The 27392-nt window shown below is 44.3% G+C and overlaps 2 protein-coding genes across 11 annotated transcripts in view; both read left to right on the top strand.

The window, feature by feature from the left end:
• The window catches only part of STIL (STIL centriolar assembly protein), a 34367-nt gene extending 24659 nt beyond the window's left edge, over positions 1 to 9708 (top strand). For all 4 annotated transcript variants that reach the window (XM_006126437.4, XM_075935932.1, XM_014575188.3 and 1 more), the window contains 5 exons: positions 1415 to 1580; positions 2543 to 2759; positions 6181 to 6373; positions 7142 to 7392; positions 7996 to 9708. In XM_006126437.4, coding sequence (XP_006126499.2) covers positions 1415 to 1580; positions 2543 to 2759; positions 6181 to 6373; positions 7142 to 7392; positions 7996 to 8818 — 1650 coding nt within the window. In that variant the 3' untranslated portion in view covers positions 8819 to 9708. The remainder of the gene's footprint in view (positions 1 to 1414; positions 1581 to 2542; positions 2760 to 6180; positions 6374 to 7141; positions 7393 to 7995) is intronic.
• Positions 9709 to 11421: 1713 nt separating this feature from the next.
• The window catches only part of TAL1 (TAL bHLH transcription factor 1, erythroid differentiation factor), a 42304-nt gene continuing 26333 nt past the window's right edge, over positions 11422 to 27392 (top strand). Inside the window, exons 1-5 of one of the 7 annotated variants that reach the window (XM_075935935.1) lie at positions 12065 to 12120; positions 13677 to 13759; positions 19561 to 19716; positions 24943 to 25362; positions 27150 to 27241. In XM_075935935.1, coding sequence (XP_075792050.1) covers positions 19703 to 19716; positions 24943 to 25362; positions 27150 to 27241 — 526 coding nt within the window. In that variant the 5' untranslated portion in view covers positions 12065 to 12120; positions 13677 to 13759; positions 19561 to 19702. Of the gene's footprint in view, positions 12121 to 13676; positions 13764 to 19560; positions 19717 to 19900; positions 20685 to 24942; positions 25363 to 27149; positions 27242 to 27392 lie in introns of those variants that run through there. The other 6 variants (XM_075935934.1, XM_075935936.1, XM_075935937.1 and 3 more) reach the window with 6 other exon arrangements.

The raw sequence follows: 27392 nt of genomic DNA, 5'->3' as shown, positions 1-27392 counted from the left end.
CATTATAAAAAAAAAATTGTGCAACCTTTTTTGAGAAGCACACATGCCTCCATTGTTTGCAGCATGCTGTAGAAATTCAGCAGGGTTAAAGCCCTAGAGTTGGAAGTGTGCTTTTCTTTCACTTGTCCCCTAGAATTCTGTTCAGGATAAATTAAAGTTGCCATTTCCCTTCTACCGCTTGGATTCCTCGTGAAAATTGTCAGCCTGCCAAAATAGTAGCTGAACAGGAACATTCCAAATAGCTAGTCTGCTTCCAGAGCATTGTGAGGTGGAGACAAGGCAGGCTCGTGTCTTCCCTCTCCTCCTGATTACACATCCTTTCCCTTCCCAGTCTCAGCATGTAGTGCCAGTAGCCCATTCTGTCCCTCAGCCCAGCCCCCAGGATAACAACCAGTGTAGTTAAGTGTCAAGTTGAAAGTTTAGGGTTCTAATCCAATGGATGATGCAAGAGAGGAAGTGAAAAGATGGAAATAGCAGAACTTATCTCCCTTTTTTCCTTAAAGAAGAAAGTAGGAAATGACATTGCAACCTAAATAATTAGTCCTTAGAGACCAGCAAATCTATAGCATCATGAGCTTTCGTGGGCAATACCCACTTCCTAGATAAGCTTGAGAGATGAGCTCAAGCTCATCTGAGAGAGCTTTTGTGGGCAAAACTCACTAATGGTGTGTGTGTGTATGTGTGTGTGTGTGTGTGTGTGTGTGTGTGTGTGTGTGTGTGTGTGTATATATATATATATATATATATATATATATATATATATATATATAAATAAAAATCAGAGGGGAGGGGTAGCCATGTTAGTCTGAATGTGTAAAAGCAACGAGAGTCCTGTGGCACCTTATAGACTAACAGATGTATTGGAGCATAAGCTTTCGTGGGCAATTTTAGCCTCTAAGGCGCCACAAGACTACTCATTTTTAAAGTTACAGACTAACATTAATTCCCCCCACCTCTCCTCGGAACCTAAGTAAGATTCTTTCACAGTCAAGCACTCCAAGTTACATGCTAGATTTTTGGTTGCCCATGAAACCTTAAGTCTGCCCTAAATCTGGCCTTTCCAAACTCAGCATCCTTTACGTTGCAACGTTGTTTAACCTATTGGGAACGGGAGAGAGATACAAAAGGGACTAATCATTGTGTCTTTGACCAGGCACAGTGCAAAGATTTTTGGTGTAGTTCTGCCATTGTGACCTTCATTTGCCTTCTATTTCAAGCTTAAAAGCAACAAATCATGCTAAACTCTCTGATGGTAAATAAAATACCATTAAACTTGTCTTGTACTGCAACATACTCAGAATTTGAATCCAGATCTTCAGAAATGAAAGTCTTGTAGGGTAACTTATTGTCGCTATTGTCCTGAGAATATTATACTTGCACTGCAAGTGATGTACTCTCCTGATAACTGTTACAGATCCAGCGTTTGTTGGAAGCACAAACTCTTCAACCTTGTTCCCCCAAAACCACCATAGATAACAAGGCCTTGCAGTGTGAGAAGCAGTTGGAATTTGTTGCCATGGAAACACAGTCCTCCCAAGGTTTACACATGAGAAAAAGTGTGAGCATTGCTGTAAGCACAGGTAAGGTTTTTTTATTATTTTTCAGAATGATAGAAATATAAACCTGTTAATGGTGCTTAGACTTTTCTCTTGTGCCTGATTTTCAGAAGTACTTAGCACCCACCACTGTATAGTCAATCAGCTGGTAGGTGTTGAGCACCTCTGAAAATCAGGCCTGTCTTTTGGGAATTGTCATGCAAGGCCAGATAAGAGTTACTCATGACAAGGAGATGAAGCTATGTCTGATCTCATTGGAAATGTAAAATTCCCTTAATCTTCAGTGAAGTCTTTTGTTCAACCCATGACTCCGTTACAATAATTGTGGGCCCTTTCTCTATATGCATGATGATGTACGTTCTCTTGCTTTATGTGTAATAATTCTAATCCTGGTTTATGTGCTATCAGGCATTTAAAAGTCTCCATTCCTTCCCTTCCCCCCAATGCTATATATTGGATATTGATGTCATACCTATCTTCAAGGGAAAAACTGACTCTTTCATGTCAGTGAGTCACTTGAATGACACTACTAAGTCATGAACTAATGTTCCTAGTCCTTTTAACACTTTATGACAAGGTTGTGGCTGGTTTGGAGGAGGAGAAAAGTTGAATCTTACTGATGGGATACATTCCTTTCTTCAAACTCAGAAGTGAATTTAGAGGTATACAAGACTAACTGTATTCCTATCTAGTTGTTTCTTTTGTTAAATAAAACAGTATTTATTTGCTATTGCACATAAATGTAATTTTTTTTTAATTGAAGAACAGTGTTAACTTCGGCAGTTATTTCCCTAACTAAAGGTAGCTTTCTCCAATTATTTTACGGACTGTTTTAGAACTTAAGTCATTTTTTAAAAAATAATGAAAATAAATCTAAACACAGCAATGGATATAATTTCTGTGAAAGTGCAGACAAATTATTTGAAAACTAGATAATCATTCTAAACTGCTTAAAATCATGAGCTACATTAATTTTCCTCTCCTAGGTGCTAGCTTATTTTGGAACTCACCATCTGAAAAGCAAAAAGACTCAGTGTGTCCAATTAAACAAGATGACCCTGAAATATCAAAAGAAGAAATAAGCATTTCTATTAACACTGAGCAAGATACAAGTATTGCCTCCTCGTTAAAGGCTGTTGACATACCTAGCTTTATAGAAAGTAGCCATGTTGCAGAAGAAGGAACTAACCAGGCTGGACTCAGGTAAATATTTGATTTGAATAATTCTATTTGAGGGTTGAAAGTACTTGTTCACTATTTACAGGCAGTCCCCGGGTTACATACAAGATAGGGACTGTAGGTTTGTTCTTAAGTTGAATCTGTATGTAAGTCGGAACTGGCGTCAGCTGCTGCTGAAACTGATCAGTTTCAACTGCGGCTGAATCTGGATGCCAGTTCTGACTTACATGCAGATTCAACTTAAGAAACCCAGGCATCCCCAAGTCAGCTGCTGCTGAAACTGATCAGCGGCTGATTCCAGGAAGCCTGGGGCAGAGCAAATCTGCCTCGGGCTTCCTGTAGTCAGCCGCTGGTCAGTTTCAGCAGCGGCTGACTTGGGGATGCCTGGGGTAGAGCAGCTGGGGTGCTGCTGGGTTGCTCCAGTAGCGGCTCCTCGGCGCTACTGGAGCAACCCAGCAGCACCCCAGCTGCCCTGCCCCAGGCGTCCTGATTCAGCCGCTGCTGAAACTGACCAGCAGCGGCTGAATCAGGATGCCTGGGGCAGAGCAGCTGGGGTGCTGCCGGGTTGGTCCGGAGCGGAGCGGCGCTACGGGACCAACCTGGCAGCCCCCAGCTGCTCTACCCCAGGGGTACGCAAGAAAAGCCTGGTCTGCTGGGGCGGGGCACTAGCTGCACACACCTCCCCACCCCCCCCCAGCAGACCAGGGGGACAGGAGCAAAGCCTTGGAGCACGCCCGCAGCGGGACAGCCCAAGCGCGCCCGGGCTGTCCCGCTGCGGGCGTGCTCCAAGGCTTTGCTCCCCGTCTCCCTGCAGACCAGGGACGTGCTCAGAGGCTTTGCTTTCCGTCTCCCTGGTCTGCAGAGAGACGGGGAGCAAAGCCTTGGAGCACGCCCGCAGCGGGACAGCCCAGGCGCGCCTGGGCTGTCCCACTGCAGGTGTGCTCCGCGGCTTTGCTCCTGTCCCCCTGGTCTGCTGTCTCCTGTCCCCCTGGTCGTTTGCAGATGTGCTCCGCGGCTTTGCTCCTGTCCCCCTGGTCTGCTGTCTCCTGTCCCCCTGGTCGTTTGCCCGGGAGCAAAGCCGCCCAGGTGGCGGCTTTGCTCTGGTGTCCCTGGTCTGCTGGGGGGGGTCCAGCGGCTTTGCTGGACCCCCTCCCCAGCAGACCAGGGAGACCGGGAGAAGCTTTTCTCACCCCGTAGGACATGGGTGGCGACCCGCCGCCCGTGAGCTCCGGGGCGAAAAAAGCCCCATTCGTAAGTGCGGATCCGACGTAAGTCGGGGACTGCCTGTAGTTCATTTGCTGTTAAGTAACTTGTGCAGATGTACCAAATATAGTTGCCATTAGTAATTGGTCACCTTTGGTAGTCAGCCAGCAGCCATCTGCAGTGGCTGGTGGCAACAAAAGCCATTTATGTAACTTGAAAATTGCAGAGCTCTTCCAAGCAGTATTCTCATCCTTCCCTAAAATCACAAAGGGGGAAGCACTGCTATACTGCTTATCATTTTTCTATGACCTCTCCACTGCCAGTTTTCAAAGTCCTTACAGTTGTCATGCTCTCGGCAGGCTGATTTATCCCCAAGACTAAAGGTCTTGTGATTTGGCTTTCTCTCTGGATTCTTCTATACATCTAATCATGGACTTTTTCCTTGTGTTCTTTCTACACTCTGTTAAAATATAGCATCTATTCATCTGACACCAGAATAAGCCATTCTGATTATTTTAAACCTTCATTCACAATTTTACAATATTAAGAAACTTTAACTCCAGGCACTTCTCATGTTAGAGAATGAGACTATACTTAACTATGCATAAATATCCCCAAACACTTTCCTTAATAAAGAATCAAGTGTTTTCATTTTCAGAAAGTTACATGAATAGAACATTCTGATCCGGTACATTTCACAGGTATGAAAATCCAAGTGAAGACAGACCATTTAGGTCAGATTACATTAATGTCCAAAAGATCAGACATTAAACTGGTAAACTTAGAGAAATCCTATTTAAAACTAACTGGGGGCTCAGAATTAGAATTAGGGGAGCAGTATGCCTGTATAGGTTTAGTTAACATGACCATTGATTCAATCAGTTCTTTTCTCACATGGCTGGTTTCAGAGAGAACTCTCTAGAGGACTGTTTTCCAACTTGTTTTTCCTTTACTCACGTGAAATTTTGTGATGGATTTTTCATGGAAAAAACACACAGTAGCATTTGGTTTTACTTTTTTTTTTTTTTTTTTACTGGGGATAATGAATTGCTTCTCCTTGCAGTAATTGATAACCCACATTGACTATCTGGCACAGCACATGATTTAAATCTTATCTCTTTCAACATGCACTGTTGATTAGTTTGGGCTCTGATATTTCTGCTATCGCTCTTGTTTGTTTCTGGGGGGTCACCCAGAGATCTATCTGGGACCCCAGCATTATCATTCCTTCTGGCCTCAACTGTTACAATTTGTAGATAACACCCAGATACTGTGGTTTCCTCATGCCCTGCAATAGTTCACTCTGGCATATCTGGATTTCTGATGTGTGGAGACTTGGAATCAGATTCTTTCCTGAAGCTCCCATTCATGTCAGTAACTGAAATTTTTCAGTCTGGACTTCATTTACCCTATTGTAGAAGCCATTTGAGTGTGTAGCATTGTGAACATACCATCCTTTCAGTCCCATTGTTATTTCTTTAAAACTACAGTATGTGAAAATCTCAGTACATGTTTATATTGGACATAGTAGCAACTATTGTTACTAATATTTGTTAAAATGACTTGAACTAAAAAGCAAAACCAACACGAGTCCTGAAGGGTTCTGAATTGCTGGCACTTTGAAAAAACTGATGTCTCAGGTAAAATTAAGGCCAGAATGAGGACCATAGATAATTTAGTCTGATCACCTATGCAACACAATGTCATCATGAAGAAAAGTATATATGCCCCGTAGGTAACCAGGCTCTCTTTGAAGGCTTCAAGAGATAAAGAATGCACCACTTCCTTAAGTGTCTTGTGATTAACCACTGGAACCTTCACTGTTTAAAGACATTGTGCCTTATTTCCAATTTGAAGTTGTCTCGCTTTATTTTCTAGCTGTTGGTTTTTGTGCCTTTTTTTGGGGGGGGGGGTAGATGAGTACCCAATATATCCTCCGCAGGAAGGTTCTTATATACTGCAAACAGTCACCTCTTGATCTTCTTTTTGATAAGCTAAACAGAGCTCCTTCAGCCTCTCCTGTAAAGCACTTTTTTTCCAGCGCTTGAATCATTTGCATAGCTCTTTGTTGTACACCCTCCAACTTTTGAACATATTGTAGAAAATTGAGAGAAGATTTTTTCCAAGATTTTTTTGGGAAAAAAAACCAAACCCCTAACATTTCTCAATCCTTATGAAAATCAAGTTAAATAAAGGTAAAAAAAATCAATGGTGTATTAACTCATTGTTCTGTCTCTTTCAGGAATGAGCCAGTTTCCTCAGCATGTGCTCCAAATTCACTGTTAGAAGAAAGCGTTAGCATGTGTTTACAGACCGGACCCACAGAGGGAGCTACTAACCATATGGTGACACCAAATGAACCAAAAACTGAGCATGCTGTTCAATCACTGCCTAGCCACGCATCGGACGATCAAAAGTTTTACCAGGATATATTGGTAAAAGTATTATAAGCTCTCTGACTGTCTTTCATATCTTGCAGTTGTTTGCCAGTTGTTCTTTGTTGTGCGTTCTCATAACCAGAATGGGCTCCATGCAGTAAACTAATTTGGCTTTCCCATGGTTGAAACTGTGTGTGATTGTCACATCCATTTCTTCTCTCTTATGTTTTCTGTGAGGCAAGCTTGTGACTTGCTTTTCTTAGTTGTGTGTAAACTCCTTCTGCTCCTCCTTCCTTTCTTTTTATATAAATGGTGTGTTTTATTTTGTACACCTCTTACCTCACACTGTTTAGTGATAGCAATCGACACAAACTTGGGAAATGCAGCACTGCTGATTTTTCTCAGTTGTATTGGGGCAATGCTATTAAAAATTGTACCTGCTAAATTGCCCCAGACTACGATTTTAGGAGAATATAGCAGACTTTCTACTAAGATGTTTTGTTTTCAGTTGATTGTATAACTACATAAGACTTCAAATTAAAAAGAATGTTAAATTTACCCATTTGCACACATTTCCATTTTGAGCTAATGAGTGCCTTTAAGTTAGTATTAAGGTACTTAAGAGTCTGTTCATGTCTAAATACGTGTAATTTAATTTGGCTTCTTTGTCAGAACAAGTTATTTACGAACCTAGCTGTATTGTTTGATTTGGCATAAGTATGCCATAGATAACACAAAACTGGATTCTGTAATAATGGAGTTTGTCATGTTGCTGGGCCTTTGTGTGGACCAACTCACCATGCTTATGCTTTTTTCTTTATGCAGGGTCAAGTAAACCACTTCTTAAAGTTATCCTCTGAAGAAAGTGATCCTACATCTACAAAACAAGGAATGGTCAACAGTGATGATACCACATGTCGGGATATTAATGACCCAAAGGAAAGGAATTCAGTATCAGGCCTGACTGATAAAGAGAGTGTGATTAGTGCAACCCTTAAGCAATTAAGGAACTTTGGAGTGAAAATTGAATCTCCTAACAAAATGAAGAGCAATGCATACCTAGTAGAGAATGCCAGGTAAAGTGTTAGCCTTCACTGCTTCTTCTTTCAGACAAAAGAACACGTAAAGACCATGAGACCCCAGTAGGCAAGGAGTAATGCTAGGCACTACTAAGGCTTTTAAGAAAAGACCAGTGGGAAATGGTGGACTTGTCCAAAGTCACCCAGTAGGTCTGTGACTAAGTTGGAAATAAAACTGAGGTCTTCTGAGTTCCTGGCCAGTTCTCTAATCACTAGGGCATATTGAATCTCTGGGTAGGAATCCGCTAACTATTAATAATTAGTTTTTTGGAGGCTTATTGAACTGTTGGTCTTATTTGCAAAATCATAAAGCCTGCCTGGGGCTTCCTGTCATCATGTGACACTACCCGAGTTGAGATCAGCATTGGATCAGGGTTTATGATGATCTTCAATCCTCTAATGGACCTTTCTCTGCAATGTAGATACTATTAGATAAGACACACAACCCTACTCTCTAAGGTGTGTGCATATTATGTGAACAAATAGTCTGCTTAAAAGCCAGATACAGTATTTGGGGAGCGTAGGAAAGAGGAAATCGCAATGGAAAATGCACACAATATAAAGCTAAATTAATTTAATTTTCTGTGCTTTGTGTTCTAGTGTATTGGCCTGCATAAATCCTGAAGCTGTGATACCTGGACTAAACTACATGTCATTTGTTAATGTCGGCATGAGTGGGTTAACTCCTGGTGGAGTTGATCTGAGTATGGAGGCAAATGCAATAGCACTCAAGTATCTAACTGAAAATCAGCTGTCACAGCTTTCTCTTAGTCACACAAGTGAAAAAAATCCTGAAGACTCATCTTTCCAAAATCTTTTACATGCAAATATGGACAAGAGCATGGTGGGTCTTAGCTTAATTTCACCAAACAATATGTCCTTTGCAACCAAAAAGTACATGAAAAGATATGGGCTCCTACAAAGCAATGACCATAGTGAAGATGAAGAGGAGCTGCAAACTCAGAACTTCAGCATCTCTAGCAGTAGCAAAAGTGAAGGTCTGTTGGAGACTAACGTTAAGCCCATGCTGTTCTGTAAAGAATCCTCTTCTGAGGGAGTTTGTGAAAGATTATCCATTAACCTGAAACCTTGCAAGGAGTCAACTGGAAGTTATTCTGTGCCTGAATCAAATGATCCAGTATTGAGAAATATTACAAATGAGATCTTGCCTCCAAAAATACTACCTCAACCAAATGAGAATTCACAACAGATTCTGAAGGATTTAAAGCCAAAAGCTAAACTTATAGCTGGGAAAGTAGAGTTCACTCAACAACCTGACCGGGAGAATTTAGGAAATATTCGTATCTTCCCAAAAAATGTACAAACTCCCACCCTTGAGACATTAAATCAGGCAGACAGCATGAGTTCAGTTGGTACCTTTCTTGATGTAAAACACCTCAGACAGTTGCCAAAGTTGTTCTGAACTTAAAAAAAACAAGACTGGCAATCAGCATTTATTGGATTTGAAGCCTTCTCAAGGTTGAACAAGATTAGAAGCCAGTATGTTGTCTTTATTAGGTCACTTAGCTTTCTTGGCAACAAATGACTACCAAAACTGAGTATGTAATATACTGCTGGTCTACCAGATGCTCAGTTGGCAAGGACTTGGCAGTCAGATTTTAAAATGCATATGTTTCTTTATTTACAGTTTGGTTATATCTTTAATATGCAAAAGGTCAATTCAGAATAGTCTGGACATAAGCTGTGCTCTAATATTTTGAATGATTCCTGTTTCCTAACTTTTCAATTGTTCCATTTTTAAACATTATTGATATTTTTATATTTTTGTGCTGACTTTGAGCTTACAACATAATGTATGGGTGAGGGGTTAAATTCAAATAAAACGAATGCACTGACTTTAAAATCTATCCAAACATACGGGGTTACTGTATATGGAAAAGTATAACCCTAATTTTAATTAGTATAAAATTATTTTAAAATTCAACCAAGATTGCACATATAATAGACATTAAATACATCATGAAACCTAACAAGGAAGTCAGTATAATTTGCACTTAATGTTTATACCTTTGTGTGTGTTGTTTTCCTACTTAATGAGTGTCTTCTATTTATTTGAAAAGTACGTTAATCATAAAAGGCAAAGCAAATCCATAAGATACAAAACTGAAATATTGATGTGTGGGTTATTTATGTTTGTGTTGTTTAAGCCTTGTTAAAACACTTACAACTTAGCAATCACAGTTACCTGTAAAACGAATGACTAACCTTAAGTAAAATTGCAAGTATGTTCCACATGGTTTCAAACTTTTTAACAACTCATCTTCAATAAAGAGAAGCAAACTGATTGGTTCACTTTGTTCTTCTATATTAATATGTAAATTAACCGTGGTCAATACTCTGGAGTACATTACTGAAATAGCGTTTTTTTTTGTAATCCTATAAGATGTATATGTTCGTTGAGTTCATGAATCTGTAATAGATTATTTGTTCTTTAAATGCTCCGTTTCTATAACGAGGGTTTTAGAGTCCTGGTCAACAATCAGTAGATTGGGATCTATTGGTAAATCTTGGTGTCTCTGATGGGGTCCTGACTGGTTTGGCCAGGATATTATCAAGTGCTGGCACTTCAGTTGCACCTCCCCTCTCTGTCATGCTGCTCCTGCCCTCTGCCTTGGAGCTGTCCCCCTGGGAGCTCCTGATTGCTGTGCAGGGCGTGGGAGGGACAAGATGGAGATCTCTGATGTCAGTGTCCCTCCTCCCCCGCCCTCCACTCCTGCACCCTATCTCCACACACAGAAGAGGATGGAGAGAGCTTGGCAATGCAAATCTGTCACTCTCACAAACACACACTGTCCTTCACTCATCTCCTGACCCGACACATTCGTGGGGGGGTTGTTACTATTTTTACTGCTGGCAAAGTGTGTTAGTTTTAGGTTTGGACTGGTCTGTGCATTTCATACTTTTCATTTCTCTCTTGCACTTAAATTTAATTCTTTGGGTAGTGAGTTCTAAAATGCCGAACCTGTCCTGGCTGGAGTCATTATCTCTGTGGTAATTGCTGCTCCTTCAAGTGGCTGGAGTGTCCCTGCAGCCCCTGAGAGGCAGAGCAGGGGGTCTCCACATGCTGTCTTGGCCTGCAGACCACTCCTGCAGCTCCCATTGATCAATGGGAAAACAAACTCCTCCCTAGTGAAGGAAATGTCTTTAATGGATCTAGTTTATGCTAAACCAGCATTTTGGTTACAACTTGTTTCAGTGCAAGATGGATCAGTGACAGGTTGTGTATGATGGTAGATGGGACCTAAGTTTCATCCTATTTCAGGAGCTAAAACCCATTCCGTCCTCTTTCACAATTCATAACTCGGGGAACAGAAGACTTGCTCCTGAGAACTCCTTTCACATTAGACCACCAAGCCATTTGGAGAAATTGTTGGTTTACCACTGCACTCTTGTTTAACATGAATTCAGTGCCGTGAAGGCAGACAGCTTTCTCCCTGACGCTGTGCTTCCAGTGTGACCTTGAGGAACTTTCAGAAATGAGAGAGTCTCACGACAAGCATTGGATATGGGTTGTGGACAGTAGGTTTTCTCACTACCACTTGCACTGGAAGTTGTTGCAGTGTGTGAAGAAGATAATCATACTAATTCCTCTCTGAATGTGAAGCAAAACCTTTTTCTAGAAGTCTGACACTTGATTTGGCCCAATTGGAATCCAGGACAATAAATATCTTGTGACAATTCTTAGGAATGTTTATTCTGATTAGTATAAACTCTCATGCTTAGAACACAAGCCAGGTGCTCCAGATGGAAGCCCGCAAGGGGACCGTGGCATTGCCTCACGGCAGCTAGAAAATCCAAGAACAATTCTGCAATCCACAAAGCTGAGTAACGTGCTTAAGAATGAAATCCACATGTGCCAGCCCAGTAGGCCTAAGCTAGTCAATGGGAGATGCTGTCTGCTGAGGGGCGTACCTCTGCCACACTTAAAGATAAGTCCAGTCAGCAAAGAGGTGCTTAATGTTGCTAGTGGCCTATGAACGGGAACCAAATGGACGTCTTAGGAGCCAATAGTGTTTCTTGCTGGAATGAGTCTGTCCTGCTCAACACAAAAAAGCAGGAGCAATAGGGCGCTCAGCTGAAATGTGGGACACCCAGCTTGAAATTGCCCCTCTGGCAGACAGGACCTGAACAGAGGGCTCCCCATTAACAGAATGTCTCTTAACCCCATGGTTAGAGCATTCTGACGTGCGGCTCTTTCTCCTGTTGAAGCTGTTCTGCTGAGCATAAATAATGAGTTATTGGAGTGGAGGAATTGGACATCCCTCTGCTCCCCACAATTACTTGCTAAGCTTATCTGTAGTGGAATATACTGGTGTTGCAGAGAAACTTGACTTTTTCTCGGTAGTCCAACCCTTTCAACAGGTTAGCATGTCTGCTTGTTAACATCAAGCTGTCCACGGAGGGTGTGTCTACACTAGACTGCTGCAGCTGGCCTGTTCCAGTTATCTTTCGGCTGCAGGGTTGTTTCATTCCCATGTAGATTTCTGGACTCTTGACTGAAGCCTGAGCTCTGAGACCCTGTAATAATTAGAACTGGAGGAAAATACCAAGAATATGTTGTCCTGCATTGTGAAATAGGGCAATGATGAGTTGGCCTCATGGGTTTTATATCTCAATTTCTGCTTCTGTGCAACCAAGAGATCACGCCTACTTTCCAACTGAAGGAATCGCTCATGCTGTAACCTGCCTCACAGTCCCCTTGAGGTAAGTTTCTATCTCCTAACTTTTGGCCCTACTGGATGTGACTGGTAATTTTTAGATCAAGATGATTTTGTTGTGCAAAACTGGAAGTGTAAGAATATATTAAGATATTAACTATTTAAAGGGAAAAAATACTGGCATCAGCTCGACTCCAGTGGTCTTGATGTACATACTTCTGTCTACGCTATGACCGGCTGTATCATGTCAAAAATGGATTATTTAATTAACAATATGCTTCCTTTTGGACCCTCTGGCACCCTCCCCCCGTTGCCACTATATTCTGAAGCAACCTAAGAACCTTTTCTTAGCTTCAAATGTCTAGTAATCGGGTGTAAACACGCTAGCTATCTGGATGTTTTTGCTCAAGTGACAATCAAGTGGCATTTGTGCTATATGTTGCCAACCCCTGTTTTAGACTTTGTCGACAAAAGATTCTTCATACCTAGAATGGTAATTAAAAAAACAACCCTCAGCTGTCAAAGCACATAATCTTGAAGCAGGATTTGGATTCCATGGCAAATTCCACAAACCATAGAATCATGAGATGAACAGGACCCTGGATGAGTGTAACATTAGCTGGTATAGAGGAAATAGCCCTTAAAACCATTCCTCTTTCCATAGTGCCGTAGTACATTATACTTCAGAGGAAAACAAAACTTGTTCAGATTAAAAGCTTCAGAGGGTAGCCTAGTTAGTCTGTATAGTATAAACTTAAAAAGCAACAGATAGTCGGGTAGCACTTTAAAGACTAACAAAATATGTAGATGGTATCATGAGCTTTCGTGGGCACAGCCCACTTCTTCAGATGACCAGAGTGTTGGATGTCCAGAACTACATTATCAACCTACCAAATGATTAAGGTGCTAATGACTCTTTGTCTGTATAGTATCTGGTGTTAGTACTTTTCTTCTCTATTGCCCACTAATAGTTCTTATCTGCTTCTTTTGACTATCTAGTCTTTCGGTGAGTATGACTATTTGTTTTTCCTGTTACATTCCAGCTCAACTTTCCCCTTGATATTGTTATACTTACTACCTCTTCTTGTTTTCCCCTCTCCTCCCATTTTTTCTTTCTTCCCCCTTCTCCCCTATTTATTTTAGTTCTGGACATCCAATACTCTGGTCATCTGAAGAAGTGGGCTGTGCACACGAAAGCTCATGATACCATGTACGTATTGTGTTAGTCTTTAAAGTGCTACCCGACTATTTGTTGCTTTTTAAATTTCTTCAGATTAAGTACAGTTTGGAAATAAAATGGGCCACTGGGCTATTCGTGATTCCTTATACTGCTAGATAGCCAGGAATTTTCAGTGAGAGTGGCAATACTTAATAAAAACAGGTGAAGACTTAATAAAAACAGATTGGGGGCAGAGGGGTGGGATTAGCTTTGGTTTGGTGTAGGCTAGAGTTTGAATGTAAACAAAGTGGTGTCAAGGGACAGAGCTCAAATTAATGGCATAAAATTTAACTGAGCAGTTACTAATCCAATCAGGTAGGACTAAAATAGCTGAAGTCACATAATTTTTCTATTGTTTCTAAGTGTTTGTACTTTCGTCACAGGCAATGGAAAACTTACACCGTGGGGACTTTTTTCCCCAAACTTGTTTGGATCAAATTACTTGGTGTCAGCACCCCTGCCATCTGTGAGTAAGCACTTTTTTGTAGCTGAATTACCTGCCCTTCCTAATTCACTGGGAGTGTGTTGTATACTACAAAGAAAAGTTGGAAAAAGATAGGCAAACTGCAGTTTGCCTATCTTTTTCCAACTATTCTTTTGGGAAAAACCTCCTCTTTCAGCACAACCCTTCTTCCTCCTACAATGAGGTTTTCTTAATTTCTTTTGAAAAAGTGGACTTGTTCCTTGGATAAGAGCTGCAGCATAGCATAGCCTAAGGGGTTGTGACAAATTGGTGGAGGTGTCAGGGTTTCTTTTATCTGAGTCAAATAGGATCCACCCAGGCTCTGGTGCTACAGGATGGTGATGGTTAAAGTTCTCTGCAAGGCATTAGCCCCTGGGCATCTCCCCTGAAATCAGCCTGCTTCTGCTCCAACGCAGGGATCAGGGGCAACCCCCTAGCAACAGCCCTTGCCCAGTTGTGTATGTTCCAACTCGGCACAGTGTATTAAAAGGGGGTGGGGGAAGATCATAGAATCATAGAATAATAGGACTGGAAGGGACCTCGAGAGGTCATCGAGTCCAGCCCCCCGCCCTCAAGGCAGGATCAAGCTCCATCTACACTATCCCTGACAGATGTCTATCTAACCTGTTCTTAAATATCTCCAGAGAGGGAGATTCCACCACCTCCCTTGGCAATTTATTCCAGTATTTGACCACCCTGACAGTTAGGAATTTTTTCCTAATGTCCAATCTAAACCTCCCCTGCTGCACTTTAAGCCCATTACTCCTTGTCCTGTCCTCAGAAACCAAGAGGAACAAATTTTCTCCTTCCTCCTTGTGACACCCTTTTAGATATTTGAAAACGGCTATCATGTCCCCCCTTAATCTTCTTTTTTCCAAACTAAACAAGCCCAGTTCATGAAGCCTGGCTTCATAGGTCATGTTCTCTAAACCTTTAATCATTCCTGTCGCTCTTCTCTGTACCCTTTCCAATTTCTCCACATCTTTCTTGAAATGTGGCGCCCAGAACTGGACACAGTACTCCAGCTGAGGCCTAACTAGTGCAGAGTAGAGCGGCAGAATGACTTCACGAGTTTTGCTTACAACACACCTGTTGATACAACCTAGAATCATATTTGCTTTTTTTGCAACAGCATCACACTGTTGACTCATATTCAACTTGTGGTCCACTATGACCCCTAGATCCGTTTCCGCCATGCTCCTTCCTAGACAGTCGCTTCCCATCTTGTATGTATGGAACTGATTGTTCCTTCCTAAGTGGAGCACTTTGCATTTCTCTTTATTAAACCTCATCCTGTTTACCTCTGACCATTTCTCTAACTTGCTAAGGTCCTTTTGAATTATGTCCCTATCCTCCAAAGAAGTCGCAACCCCCCCCAGTTTGGTATCATCTGCAAACTTAATAAGCGTACTCTCTATCCCAATAGATACAGCGGGCTGCAATAATTCTAAGGCAAGGGGGCAACTCCCATTGATTTCAGGGACCGGCAGAGAGTGTCACCCCGTTAACTGATCCCTGAAGCCACCTGGCTTTCCCCGGCTGGGTCCCTCCCTCCCCGCGGGTTGGGGATCGCTACGGGGTCTGATGTGAAAGTCCTGGGGCGCGGCTGGCTAGGCAGATCGCGGGCACAAGAGTCTTGACATCCTCCCCCTCCCAGCCCCGCTTCCTGGGGCGGAGAGGAGCCGGCCTGGAACGATCGTGTTTCCTGGAGGGAGCTGCGAACACGGCGCAGCAGATAGCCCGCTGGTCGTGACTGCCGTCCCTCGCCATCAAAGGCCGCGGGGCAGGAAACCCGTCCGGGGGGGGGGATCTCCTGCGGGGGCCTCGCCGAGGCGTTTTAGGGCGATTTCAGCCGAGGAAGCTCAGTGACACTTTGTGTAGAGGGGGATGGGGGGGAAGCGCGTTTCCAGGCCAGGTGGGATACTTTGCTGGTTGGCGATGAAAGAATGTGTGTGCGTGTGCGCGCGTGTGAATGAGTGTGCGCGTGTGAGTGTGTGCGCGTGTGAGTGAGTGTGTGTGCGTGTGCGCGCGTGTGAATGAGTGTGCGCGTGTGAGTGTGTGCGCGTGTGAGTGAGTGTGTGTGCGCGTGCGCGCGTGTGAATGAGTGTGCGCGTGTGAGTGAGTGTGTGTGCGTGTGAGTGAGTGTGAGTGTGTGCGTGTGCGTGTGCGCGCGCGTGTGAGTGAGTGTGTGTGTGTGGGGGGGTGATACATAGTTTCTGCTCGTCCTTCCGCTGCAGAGAGCGAGCTGGATCTCTGCACGGAGCGGGGCGGGCGATCCGAAAAGCCCTCGGTGTTGCGCGGCTTGTGTGTTTTGCGCGCGCAGCTCCTGCCAATTGCGCGGCTAACTGGCCGGCGGCTTGTGCGCGCCGGGAGCCAAACGCATTGGCCAGCCTGGCTGTAGGGGGAGGCGAGGAGTCAGGGTCCAGGACAGCAGGGGAGTGGAGGGGGAGGGAAGAAAAGCAGATGATCAGCCCGGCCCCAAGTTGGGGGGAAGCTCGGTTTGTAGTTGAGGCTGAGGGCCCAGCGGGATCGGGCCCCGCGAGGCTAGATACACAATTAAAGAGCTGGGAGACCCCCGGGGGGGGGACCTGCTGCGTGGCTTGTAGTTCCTGCTGCTCTGGGCGAGCCAGAAATGATCCGAACTGCGCGAAAGGGGGCCTGTTTTCAGCCACCGGCTTTCGTGGGGAATGGGAACTGGGTGCCTTGGGCAGCACGTGGGGTCTGTGAGCGGTCCCAGGCCCCTTGAAAGCTACACACCGCAGCGCCTCCCCTCCCCATGGCGTTTGCAGTGTAAGGGCTTGGACACACACGTCTGGTTGCATCAGGGGCAAGGGGCTGCCTTGAGAAGAGACAGCCTCTCCTGGAGGCATCCCGTCCAAGGCAGGGCAGCAGGAGGTAACAAGGTGGGGGGGGGGGAGGGGGTCCAGCACAGCCCCTAACAAACCAGACATCCACTGCTGCACACCTCACGGCTCCGCTGGCCCTCCACCCACCCCCAGAGATACACCTGGCCTCCAGCTGTTATAATGCAGGAAACAATAAACTAGCATTGGGGTGTTAGTGCCCCAGCAATACAGTCAGTTTGGGAGTCATTTTCCGGATGACATTTAGAATCACAGAACACTTGAACTGGAAGGAACCTCAAGAGGTCAAGTCCAGCCCCCTGCCCCCTCCCCAAGCACCATAGATCATCCCTGACAGGTGTCTGTCTAAACTGCTCTTAAATATCTCCACAGGTGGAGGAGATTCCACAACCTCCCTGGGCAATTTATTCCAGTGTTTCACCACCCTGACAGCAGAAAGTTTGTTTTTCCTAATGTCCAACCTAAACCTCCCTCGTTGCAGTTTAAACCCATTGCTTCTTGTCCTACCATCAGAGGCCAAGGAGACCAGTTTTTTCTCCCTCCCCCTTGTAGCACCTGTTTAGGTACTTGAATATCACTATCATGTCCCCTCTTAGGGTACTCTGCACAGCAGCACTGGCTCAAAATAAGCTATGCAATTTGAGCTCTGTAAATTGCATAGCTTCTTTCTAGATCATCTATTTCAAAATTTGGCTCTGTCTACACAGCACAAAATGTTGAAAACCACCCTCTAATCCAAACCAACCTTTATTCCTTGTGGAATGAGGCTTACAGGGACGTTGGAATAGTCAGCCTGTTCAATTTCACAATAACAGGTTTGCTGTGAAGATGAGGGGTAGCTATTTTGGGATACTCTGGTATCCCGAAATAGCTTTGCAGTGTAGATGTAGCCTGATCAGTCTTCTCTTTTCCATACTGAGCAAAACCCAGTTCTTCAGTCTTCCCCCATAGCTCATGCTTTCTAGATCTTTAATCATTTTTGTTGCTCTTCTCTGCACCCTCTCCAATTTCTCCACACCTTTCTTGAAATGCGGTGCCCAGAACTGGACACAAAACTCCCATTGAGTCCTAATCTGCAGAGTGGAGCAGAAGAATGACTTCTTCTGTCTTGCTCAGAACACTCCTTTTAATGCATCCCAGAATCATAATGTAAGCTGGCTTCGCACCTCCACAGCCAGAGCTCAATACAGCTATGCACAAGCCCCAGCTGAATTCCCTCTGGGTTTGTCTACACTACCACCCTAGTTCGAACTAGGGTGGTTACTGTAGTCATACGAACTTGCAAATGAAGCCCAGGAAATTCAAATCCCAGGCTTCATTTGCAAGTTCGTATGACTACATTAACCACCCTAGTTCGAACTAGGGTGGTAGTGTAGACATACCCTCTGTTATTTGCTTCAATTCTTAGTTTATTGTTTGTGTGTCCCGCTTGGTGTTGTAATGGACTGTGTTTTCTTCCTATTGTTTATTGGCATTTATGTAGGACCTCTCACTTATGGGTTTATTTTTGCAAGACTAGTTCTGAGATTGCTCTTTCAATCGAAGTTATCAGCAGGTAATTTTGTCTTGTGTATTTGCGAAGAAACAGCAGCGATGCCTGTAAAACGGTTGGTTCTTTCTTGTTATATTGTATTGTGGGTTAACTCGTTGCAAGAGACCTCACAAAAAGCCAGTGTAGACACTCTGACTGATCCAGGTTTATCTTTTCCCCTGTATGAATCCCCTGCACATTGTCCTGCTTAGGTTTAAAAAGCAAACGCAGGGTACATCTACACTGCAGAATAAGGTTGAATTAAGATCCCCATCTTGAGCTACATTAATTGCATTGCTGAAATCGAAGGACCTTGACTTTTGGCGCTATCCACACTGCAGGAAGTTGAAGAGAGAACATGCTCTTTTCAGCTTCCCTTACGCCTTGTGAAAGAAGGATAACTGGCATCAACTGGATTGCCGCTTCTCAGTCAAAATGAGCGTGTCTTTACTAGACGGGCAATTTCGAACCCTGGAAGAACCACAGCAACAGCTTCCATCTTCTCTGTAGTGTAGACATACCTGTATTTCTGAGAAGGGCCAATCTGCTGTAAAGGACAGAGACCCATTTTCCACCTGATCTATTTCATAAATTGCACTAACTTGTTATCTTGGCTGATCATTCTGGTTTCAGTCTTATCCTACTGTTTCGCATAAGATTGTCTTCCCCCACCCCGACCTTTCCACCACGCCTTTCACAGGCCAGCAACATTATATCCAGGATGCTTTGGTGTTTTCCCATTTCAAGTTGATTTGGCTTTTTGTTCTCTCCCACATAAAATCCCCGAGCCCCACCTGGCCTGCGGAAGGTTTTTTTAACCTCAGACCTCAGCCACCCCCTCCTAAATTTGATCAGATTAAATTGAAACTAGAGATCTCCCCAATTTATGCCTGCGGTGAGAAATATCAGAGGGGGGAGGGAGGAAGCTTGCTTAAATGTTCCCTGCCAATTTGTTTTATTTACCCTATTGTCCCAGCCAGCTCCCCTCCCCCTCTCTCAATATCGCCAGCAATTTATTTTGGCTCATTAAATTTAATTAAGAACTGAGTAGGTGTTCCATATTTAATCAAAAAAATGCACGGGCATAATAACCTCCAAGAGGACTAAAATAAAGAATTGCTATTCAAATGTGAGCAGTCATGGTGCATTTTTTATTCCTCTTTTCTACGGTGTCTTTTTAAGAGCATCTAAGCACACACACAGCAAAAGCTATAAGGCAGGCATTCCAAAGTTATTCCTATGCATATCCCTGCAATAATTTTCCGCTTTCCTTCGATAAAATTGCCAAATAATAATGAATCATTTCATAAATAATGGGCTTAGAAGCTTATCAGGGCAGGCGGGCCATTGCTCGGGCTTTATCTCTGTTGGCCACATTGCTTTAGTGTTCCGTTCTCCATACTAAATAGGAAACTGGACGTGATGTGGAATTAGATCCTGCCCGAAAGAAGCCAGCCAGCGCTACCGTAAGAGAGAGAGAGAGAGAGAGAGAGAGAGAGAAAATATAGCAGCGATGAATAGGCCACAAAATGGCTCCACTCACTTTTACCAATGAAAAGCAAATGGTGAGTATATGGATCTATGTCTATAGAAAAGGGAAAGCGTTCTATTTTGCGCATTGTTTTCAGCGCTTCCTGTGGGAGATTCTATTTTCACATTTGTTGCGCCATATGAAAAACCGCGCAACGATTTTTTAAAAAAAATCCGCAGTTGTTTAACGGGTGGCGGAAGGGGGAGGGGATGGATTTTTTTTTCTTTTGGGGGGAACATTTCGTTGGGCACATCGATCCCCCCCAAAGCCGGAGATTTCGATGCTGCGGAGAGGAGGCAGGGGAAGCTGCCCTTTCTTCAGGGCAGATGCACAAGCGGAGGAGAGATAGGGGTGGGTAGGTGTGGGGCAGGCTGGGTTTTGTTCCGCTTTCCCGTGATCTGGTTTTGCTGCGGAGCCGGTTCGTCGGAAAGGCCCTGTTGGGATCGAGCTGGCAAGAAGCAACTCCGACATAACGTTTCATTTCTTTCTATTTTGGTGTCAGTTCCTAGAGAGGAAATGAACTAATTTTTGGATTAATGGGTAGATATTTCACGTCAGCTCCACAGTGCGAAGACCAAGAATCTAGGACAGAGGTTCCGACCAGCCCAACTAGGAAGGGAGACGGGAAATGAAGACTTTAACCTCATAGGATCCCAATTCCCTCTCTTCCCTTGTTTTTATTCTCGTACGAAAATTCGCTCCGAAAGAGGCAAATAAAATCCGATTCTCTGCAGAGGCGTTAAAAGTGTGAACTATTCTGAAGGCAAAGAGGGAAATCGGTTGGGATATTTATCTATCTTCCACCGAGGGAAAAAAAAAAAAGAAACCGTTAGTCTTTTTTGCTCTTGCATTTGAACAGGCTCGGGAAATGAGAAATGCTCTCTAGAAATGCTCAGGAAAGAAAGTGCTTTGGCTTTATGGATGTTTGAGGCTGTGGCGTGTATTGAGCTGTAATTTTGTCTTGTGTATTTGCGAAGAAACAGCAGCGATGCCTGTAAAACGGTTGGTTCTTTCTTGTTATATTGTATTGTGGCTTAACTCGTTGCAAGAGACCTCACAATGAAATATTTCCGCTCTGGAATGTGAGAGAGAGAGAGGGGAACAGACAGACATTTTAAGCAAAGATATTAACACAGAGCGTGTATAGATCCTTCAGGGTTGCTTCACATAAGCCCTCACAAATACCGGGATTTTAAAAAAAAATCATGCAGATTAATAGTTAATTGTATGCTAACGTGATTTCGAGGAGGGAAATATTTGTGTTGTGTGGCTGGGAATGAAAATAACGGCTGTTCAGAATCGGATTCCATCTTCACCGCTCGGTGAACAATTCTGGCAAAGACAGTGCTAGTATTAAAACCGTCCACCTGTTTATTCGTCCTCCACTGGCTTTTAGAGTCAATTTGGAAGGCCCTGCACCGTTAAGATCATTTCTGGAAATCAGCAGACACGTTGAGCATCAATTTGAGAAATGCTGGGCGGACACAAAACACTTTGGTTTCAGCTATAGTCGAGTAACACAAACAAATGGTTTGGTTTATTTCGACCTCTATGCCCAATGGGCTATAGAGAGAGAGAAAATCTTGTGTTATAAATGTATGGCGTTTACATTCATGTTAAACGCCTTTATTAATGTACATCAATAGGAAGAACAAGATTTTTAAATGTATTCTATCTATCTATCTATCTATCTATCTATCTATCTATCTATCTATCTATCTATCCCCATACACCCCATCTATCTATCTATCTATCTATCTATCTATCCCCATACACCCCATCTATCTATCTATCTATCTATCTATCTATCTATCCCCATACACCCCATCTATCTATCTATCTATCTATCTATCTATCCCCATACACCCCATCTATCTATCTATCTATCTATCTATCTATCTATCTATCTATCTATCTATCTATCTATCCCCATACACCCCATCTATCTATCTATCTATCTATCTATCTATCTATCTATCTATCTATCCCCATACACCCCATCTATCTATCTATCTATCTATCTATCCCCATACACCCCATCTATCTATCTATCTATCTATCTATCTATCTATCTATCTATCTATCTATCTATCTATCTATCTATCTATCTTCAACCTCTCTCTGTCTTCCTCCTGTCCCACACTTGTCTGTTTATCCTGTCCATCCTTCATCTATCTATCTATCTATCTATCTATCTATCTATCTATCTATCTATCTATCTATCTATCTATCTATCTATCTATCTAGAATAAATATAGTGTGTCTAGACAGATAGGGTATGTTTCTATCGACCTTATTAATAATATAAATATCCCTGTACACATTGAAACGAAATAATATCGATTTTTAAATGTGGTGTGCAAATCCCAAGCCCAGCTCACGCCTAAGGGGACATTATATTTGGGTCGGGTCGCCCAGTCAGTTATTTCTGATTGGCTAGGGTGGTGTTTGGCAGGCATCCGTTGCCACACACCTCTTCCCCAGCGTTTGCTAGCCTAATGCCGATTTCTCCGGCTCCAAAGGATTTCATGTGCTGTTGATCTAAATGAACCAGGGCATTCTCTCCCTCCGCCCCCCATCCACCCCGCCGCTTCGGAATTAGCAGCCGTGAGTCGGAGAGAGTCTTTGTTGGCACCGGGGACTCCAGGTGTTCCTATTTCTCACGGATGCGAATCGCTGCTAGCTATGCCATTTTTTTTTTGGAGAGGTGGCTGGGAAGGGACCTAGGTTTTTTTGCAGGGCTTCTCTGCACACGCTTTGCCCCGCAGAAGCAAAGGGAATTAAGCTTAGGGAGACTGAGTCTGGGTTCAGATCACTGGGCCTCCTTTTTACACCCGCCCTGGAGCGAGCAAACCAAATTACAGGAGGAAGCGAAACGGAAATCCTTATTTGTCAGCGTGAAATGCTTTTTCTGTGAAGATACATCCAGGTGTTCGTCTGATGGTAGATGAAACAGATACACTAGTCAACCTCTTTTCCAGCTGATGGCTCCTTGGCTAACGGATAGGGAAGGCCTTCACATGTACCTAATATATTTTGGATAGACCAGATAGTACAGCTGTAGGATTTGGGTCTTTTGGCCCGAATGCATGGGCCATTCGGCTTCCACCAAAAACGTACAGTATAATATGTCCCCAAAATAGGAAACATCAAATAGACCCGATGCTGCGTCCTTACCCAAGAACAGGCACCAGACTAGACATTTGTTTTGGAACAATATAACGATTTCCCGTTGCTAGGCGCATTTGATCTGACTTCACATCCTGGCTGCTGGTCCTTTGAAATGAATAGGAAATGTAACATCTCTCTCTCTCCCTCCCTCCCCCCGCGTTGATCGATCTAATCTTCCATCTAAAGTATTGGCTACGTTAATACCGAACTATTACATTCTTATATTTTGCAGCCAAACCATGGTAGTAACGTATAGATGTGAGTGAATTTATTGCAGGCTCCTTAGGCAACAGAATCATCACAATAGCTTTGGTCAGGGGTGTGTGTGTGTGTGTGTGTGTGTGGTGTGTACAAATATACACATTCTGTATATATTTCTTGGCAGAGTTATTGTGGTCACTATGTTGCATGAGTAGCATTTACTACTTCAACTATATATCTCTGTATAACAATATAAGTACCACAATGACTTTGCTGAGAAATATATACATTGTATCTCAAAATGTAATGGTTCGATATTAATGTAATTGTAATAGAATGTAACATTACTTTAATAGCACACTACTATAATATAACGCTATATATTTATATATATAAAATCACTGGAATGTAATATAATCGCCACAATGGCCCAGTATTTTACAGTCTCTCTCTGTGTATGTACCTATAACAGTGAGTGTAGGTGCCCATACAGAAATATAGCACTCATCCAAACAGCTCTCGAATTAGACTGTTACAAGCCAGTCCCGTTACGCCCAAGCTATTTCTAGCTGGCCCACAAGATACCGTTCATCTTCCCATCAATAGTTTCCATGAGGCTGGGTTGGGTTCCAGGGTGTAACCGCCGGGAGCAGCAAAGCGGAGTTTCCTGTTTAGCTCTTTCCTTCAGTCGGCATTAAGGGCAACACAACGAAAACCCCGAAGTTCTGCTTTCCCGCTTGGGTGAAATGGGTTCTGTTTTATACACAATCCGGGCCGCGCCTCCACACCCTGGCGCGTCTTCCCTCCCCCTCTCGGCCCTGCCAAAAAAACGGGGAGGGAAGAACCCGATGCCAACTGCGGCTAAAATCACCTGCCCGCGGAGCAGCAAACGCCGGAGCAAGGAAAGGACCGCGGGGCTTAAACGGGCAACCTAGAGTTTAAGCTAAGGCGCCCCGCCCCCCCGCTCCCTCCATCGCTTGGCCACATCTGTCCGCGGGGAGCCCTTGTCGTTTCACCCATGGGATGAAATCCGAGCCCCAGCCAGGTCCAGGGGAGACTTGAATGGGGTTGGGATTTCATCCCTCTTCCTGACCTGGCGGAGAAGCCAGCGAGGCTGGGGTCCCCATCTCTCCCGCGAGCCAAAGCATCGTGTGGCGGATTCCGCTGCGAATCAAGCCGGGTTTTGGCTCCCGGGCGGAACAATGGGCCGCTCCGCTCAGCTGGGCGCTAGCCTGTCGAACTGCAACATCTGGCACCCCTCGCCCCCTTCCTTTGCCTTTTCTCCTTCACCCCCTTTGCCTTTTTCCTTCCTCCCTCCCTCCGTCCTGCCTTCCTTCACCCCCTTTGCCTTTTTCCTTCCTCCCTCCCTCCGTCCTGCCTTCCTTCACCCCCTTTGCCTTTCTCCTTCCTCCCTCCCTCCGTCCTGCCTTCCTTCACCCCCTTTGCCTTTTTCCTTCCTCCCTCCCTCCGTCCTGCCTTCCTTCACCCCCTTTGCCTTTTTCCTTCCTCCCTCCCTCCGTCCTGCCTTCCTTCACCCCCTTTGCCTTTCTCCTTCCTCCCTCCCTCCGTCCTGCCTTCCTTCACCCCCTTTGCCTTTTTCCTTCCTCCCTCCCTCCGTCCTGCCTTCCTTCACCCCCTTTGCCTTTCTCCTCCCTCCCTCCTTCCTTTTCCTTTTCTCCTTCACCCCCTTTGCCTTTTTCCTTCCTCCCTCCCTCCGTCCTGCCTTCCTTCACCCCCTTTGCCTTTCTCCTCCCTCCTTCCTTTTCCTTTTCTCCTTCACCCCTTTGACTTTCTTTCTTTCTTTGCTCTCAGCTGGGCTCTAGCCCGACTGGCCGGGGCGCCCTCGGCTCCCCCACGGCCCCTCACCTCCTCTCCTCTCTCCCCCCAGGACGATGGAGAGGCCGCCGGCCGAGCTGCCCCCCAGTGAGGCGCGGGATGCCCGCCCCCCCCAGCAGCACGACTCCGGAGCGGAAGGCACGAGCGAGCCGGAGAGCAGCCGCGGGGGGATGGAGGTCCCCGGAGAGCCCCAGCTGCTGCTCAATGGGGTTTCCAAGGAGACCGGCCGGCCCTCCCCCGGGCCCCCCGCCGCCGCCGTGCCGGTGATCGAGCTGGTGCGCAGGGACATAAAAGGCCGCGAGGCGCCCGGCGAGGCGATGCAGAGAGCGCCGGGCGCCGAGCCGTGCAGACCCCCGGCCGATGCCGCCTGCGACGCCCGCATGGTGCAGCTGAGCCCCACGGCGCTCCCCTTGCCCGCGGCCGGCAGAGCCATGCTCTACAACATCGGCCAGCCGCTGGCTGCCATCAACAGGTCCGTGCCCTGCCCGCCCGCCCGTCTGTCTGTCCGCCCCGCTCCGCCAGCCTCCTGCTCGCCCTTCCCGCTGTCTCCGCAGGCTGGCAGCTTCTTTCTTTTCTTTTCTTTTTCTTTTCTTTTCTTTTCTTTTCTTTTCTTTTCTTTTCTTTTCTTTTCTTTTCTTTTCTTTTCTTTTCTTTTCTTTTCTTTTCTTTTCTTTTCTTTTCTTTTCTTTTCAGTGTTACATTCCCCCCTGTTTTGTTATAAGAGGGAATCTTTATGACCTTAAATATGCAGGATTGTTTCTCTTCTTGTGTCTCTTCGACCTCTCTCTGTCTTCCTCCTGTCCCACACTTGTCTGTTTATCCTGTCCATCCTTCCTCTATCTATCTATCTATCTATCTATCTATCTATCTATCTATCTATCTATCTATCTATCTATCTATCTATCTATCTATCTATCTATCTTCCTCCTGTCCCACACTTGTCTGTCTATCTATCTATCTATCTAGCTAGCTATCTAGCTATCTATCTATCTATCTTCCTCCTGTCCCACACTTGTCTGTCTGTCTATCTATCTATCTATCTATCTATCTATCTATCTATCTATCTATCTATCTATCTATCTATCTATCTTCCTCCTGTCCCACACTTGTCTGTCTATCTATCTATCTATCTATCTATCTATCTATCTATCTATCTATCTATCTATCTATCTATCTATCTATCTATCTATCTATCTATCTATCTATCTATCTATCTACATCTCCCTCGTCCCTCTCTCTCTTGCTCTTTCTCTCTAATGACTTTATAAAAGTCAGAGAAAGAGAGAGAGGGATGGAGGGACAGCTTCCAGCTGCCGAAGTTTGCAAGGGCCGAGGTTGTCTGGAAAAGAAACCTTTCTTCTATCTGGAGAGGTAATATTTGTGCTTGCATACTTCTTTGGTGGCAGAATGTATTTGTGTGTAATTTTGCAAAGCTAAACATCTAGTCTAGCCCTTGGAGCAAGGGTAATATATACAATTAGATATTGCATACATTAAAATCATATTTAAATGTACTATTTTAAATGCAAAGATATAAATGTAAGCAATGCAACATTTTTCTACTGGATTTTTGTTTCTTTGAAGACAATTTCTTAGCTCTATGCAACTGGGCAAGATGTGTGCAACCCTATAAATAATCATGACAGTGGGATGAAATTGCTTCAGAATATGCATTATATGCAGTGTATGCATATCTACATGCACTGTGTGATGCAATTATATAATGAAATGCAATTGAGTTTGCTCTCATTCAGTACAAATTAATAGTAGTTCAGCATATGTGTGCTAGAGATAGCATCTGGAGAAACCTGTCCCAGAGGTAGTGGTTATCAGGTTGCCTCCTGTCTTAAAAGACTTGCAGGAAAGCACATATACATGTATTACAGTTCTATCACCTTGCTTGACAGACCACTGTAATGATATTTATATACATGTAAATGTATGTACATTGTGTGTCTGTATAGCTATGTACATCCTCCCACATGCATACATCTGTCCTCAGCTGGGGTAAAATGGCACTGCTCCATCCATGTCAAACTCCCTTTGATGTCAGAGCTATGCTGATTTATACCAGCTGGCCTATGATATCTAATAGCGCTTCTTCAAGTGGCCATGGCACAGGGGCCCATGGGACGTCCCACGAAATGTGCAGTGTCCATGTGGAAGAACTCTAGCCACGTGGGAACCCCCTTCATGAAGCACACGTGTGTTTTCTTCCTCAGTTTCCCCCCTGACTTTCCTTTTGCCCCTTGTTTGCAGTGGGTTTTTTGGAGAGCCAGACGCCTTCTCAATGTACAACAACAACAGAATGAAAAGAAGATCATCTCCTTATGAAGTGGAAATCAGTGATGGTGAGAACCTTTTCCTTCTTCCCCTCGTGGCATGTAGAAAGTGCAAAGGGATGTAGCCGGTGCTTAATGTCCACCTCCCTCCCACACACACCCCCGCCTCCGGACACAAGAAGATTGTTTAGACCAACCGGTGTTGTGGTGAAAAACAAAG

The sequence above is a fragment of the Pelodiscus sinensis genome, chromosome 9 (assembly GCF_049634645.1).
Source record: "Pelodiscus sinensis isolate JC-2024 chromosome 9, ASM4963464v1, whole genome shotgun sequence".
Taxonomy (NCBI): domain Eukaryota; kingdom Metazoa; phylum Chordata; order Testudines; family Trionychidae; genus Pelodiscus; species Pelodiscus sinensis.
Note: the sequence above shows the minus strand (reverse complement) of the source record. Positions and strands in the feature narration are given on the sequence as shown.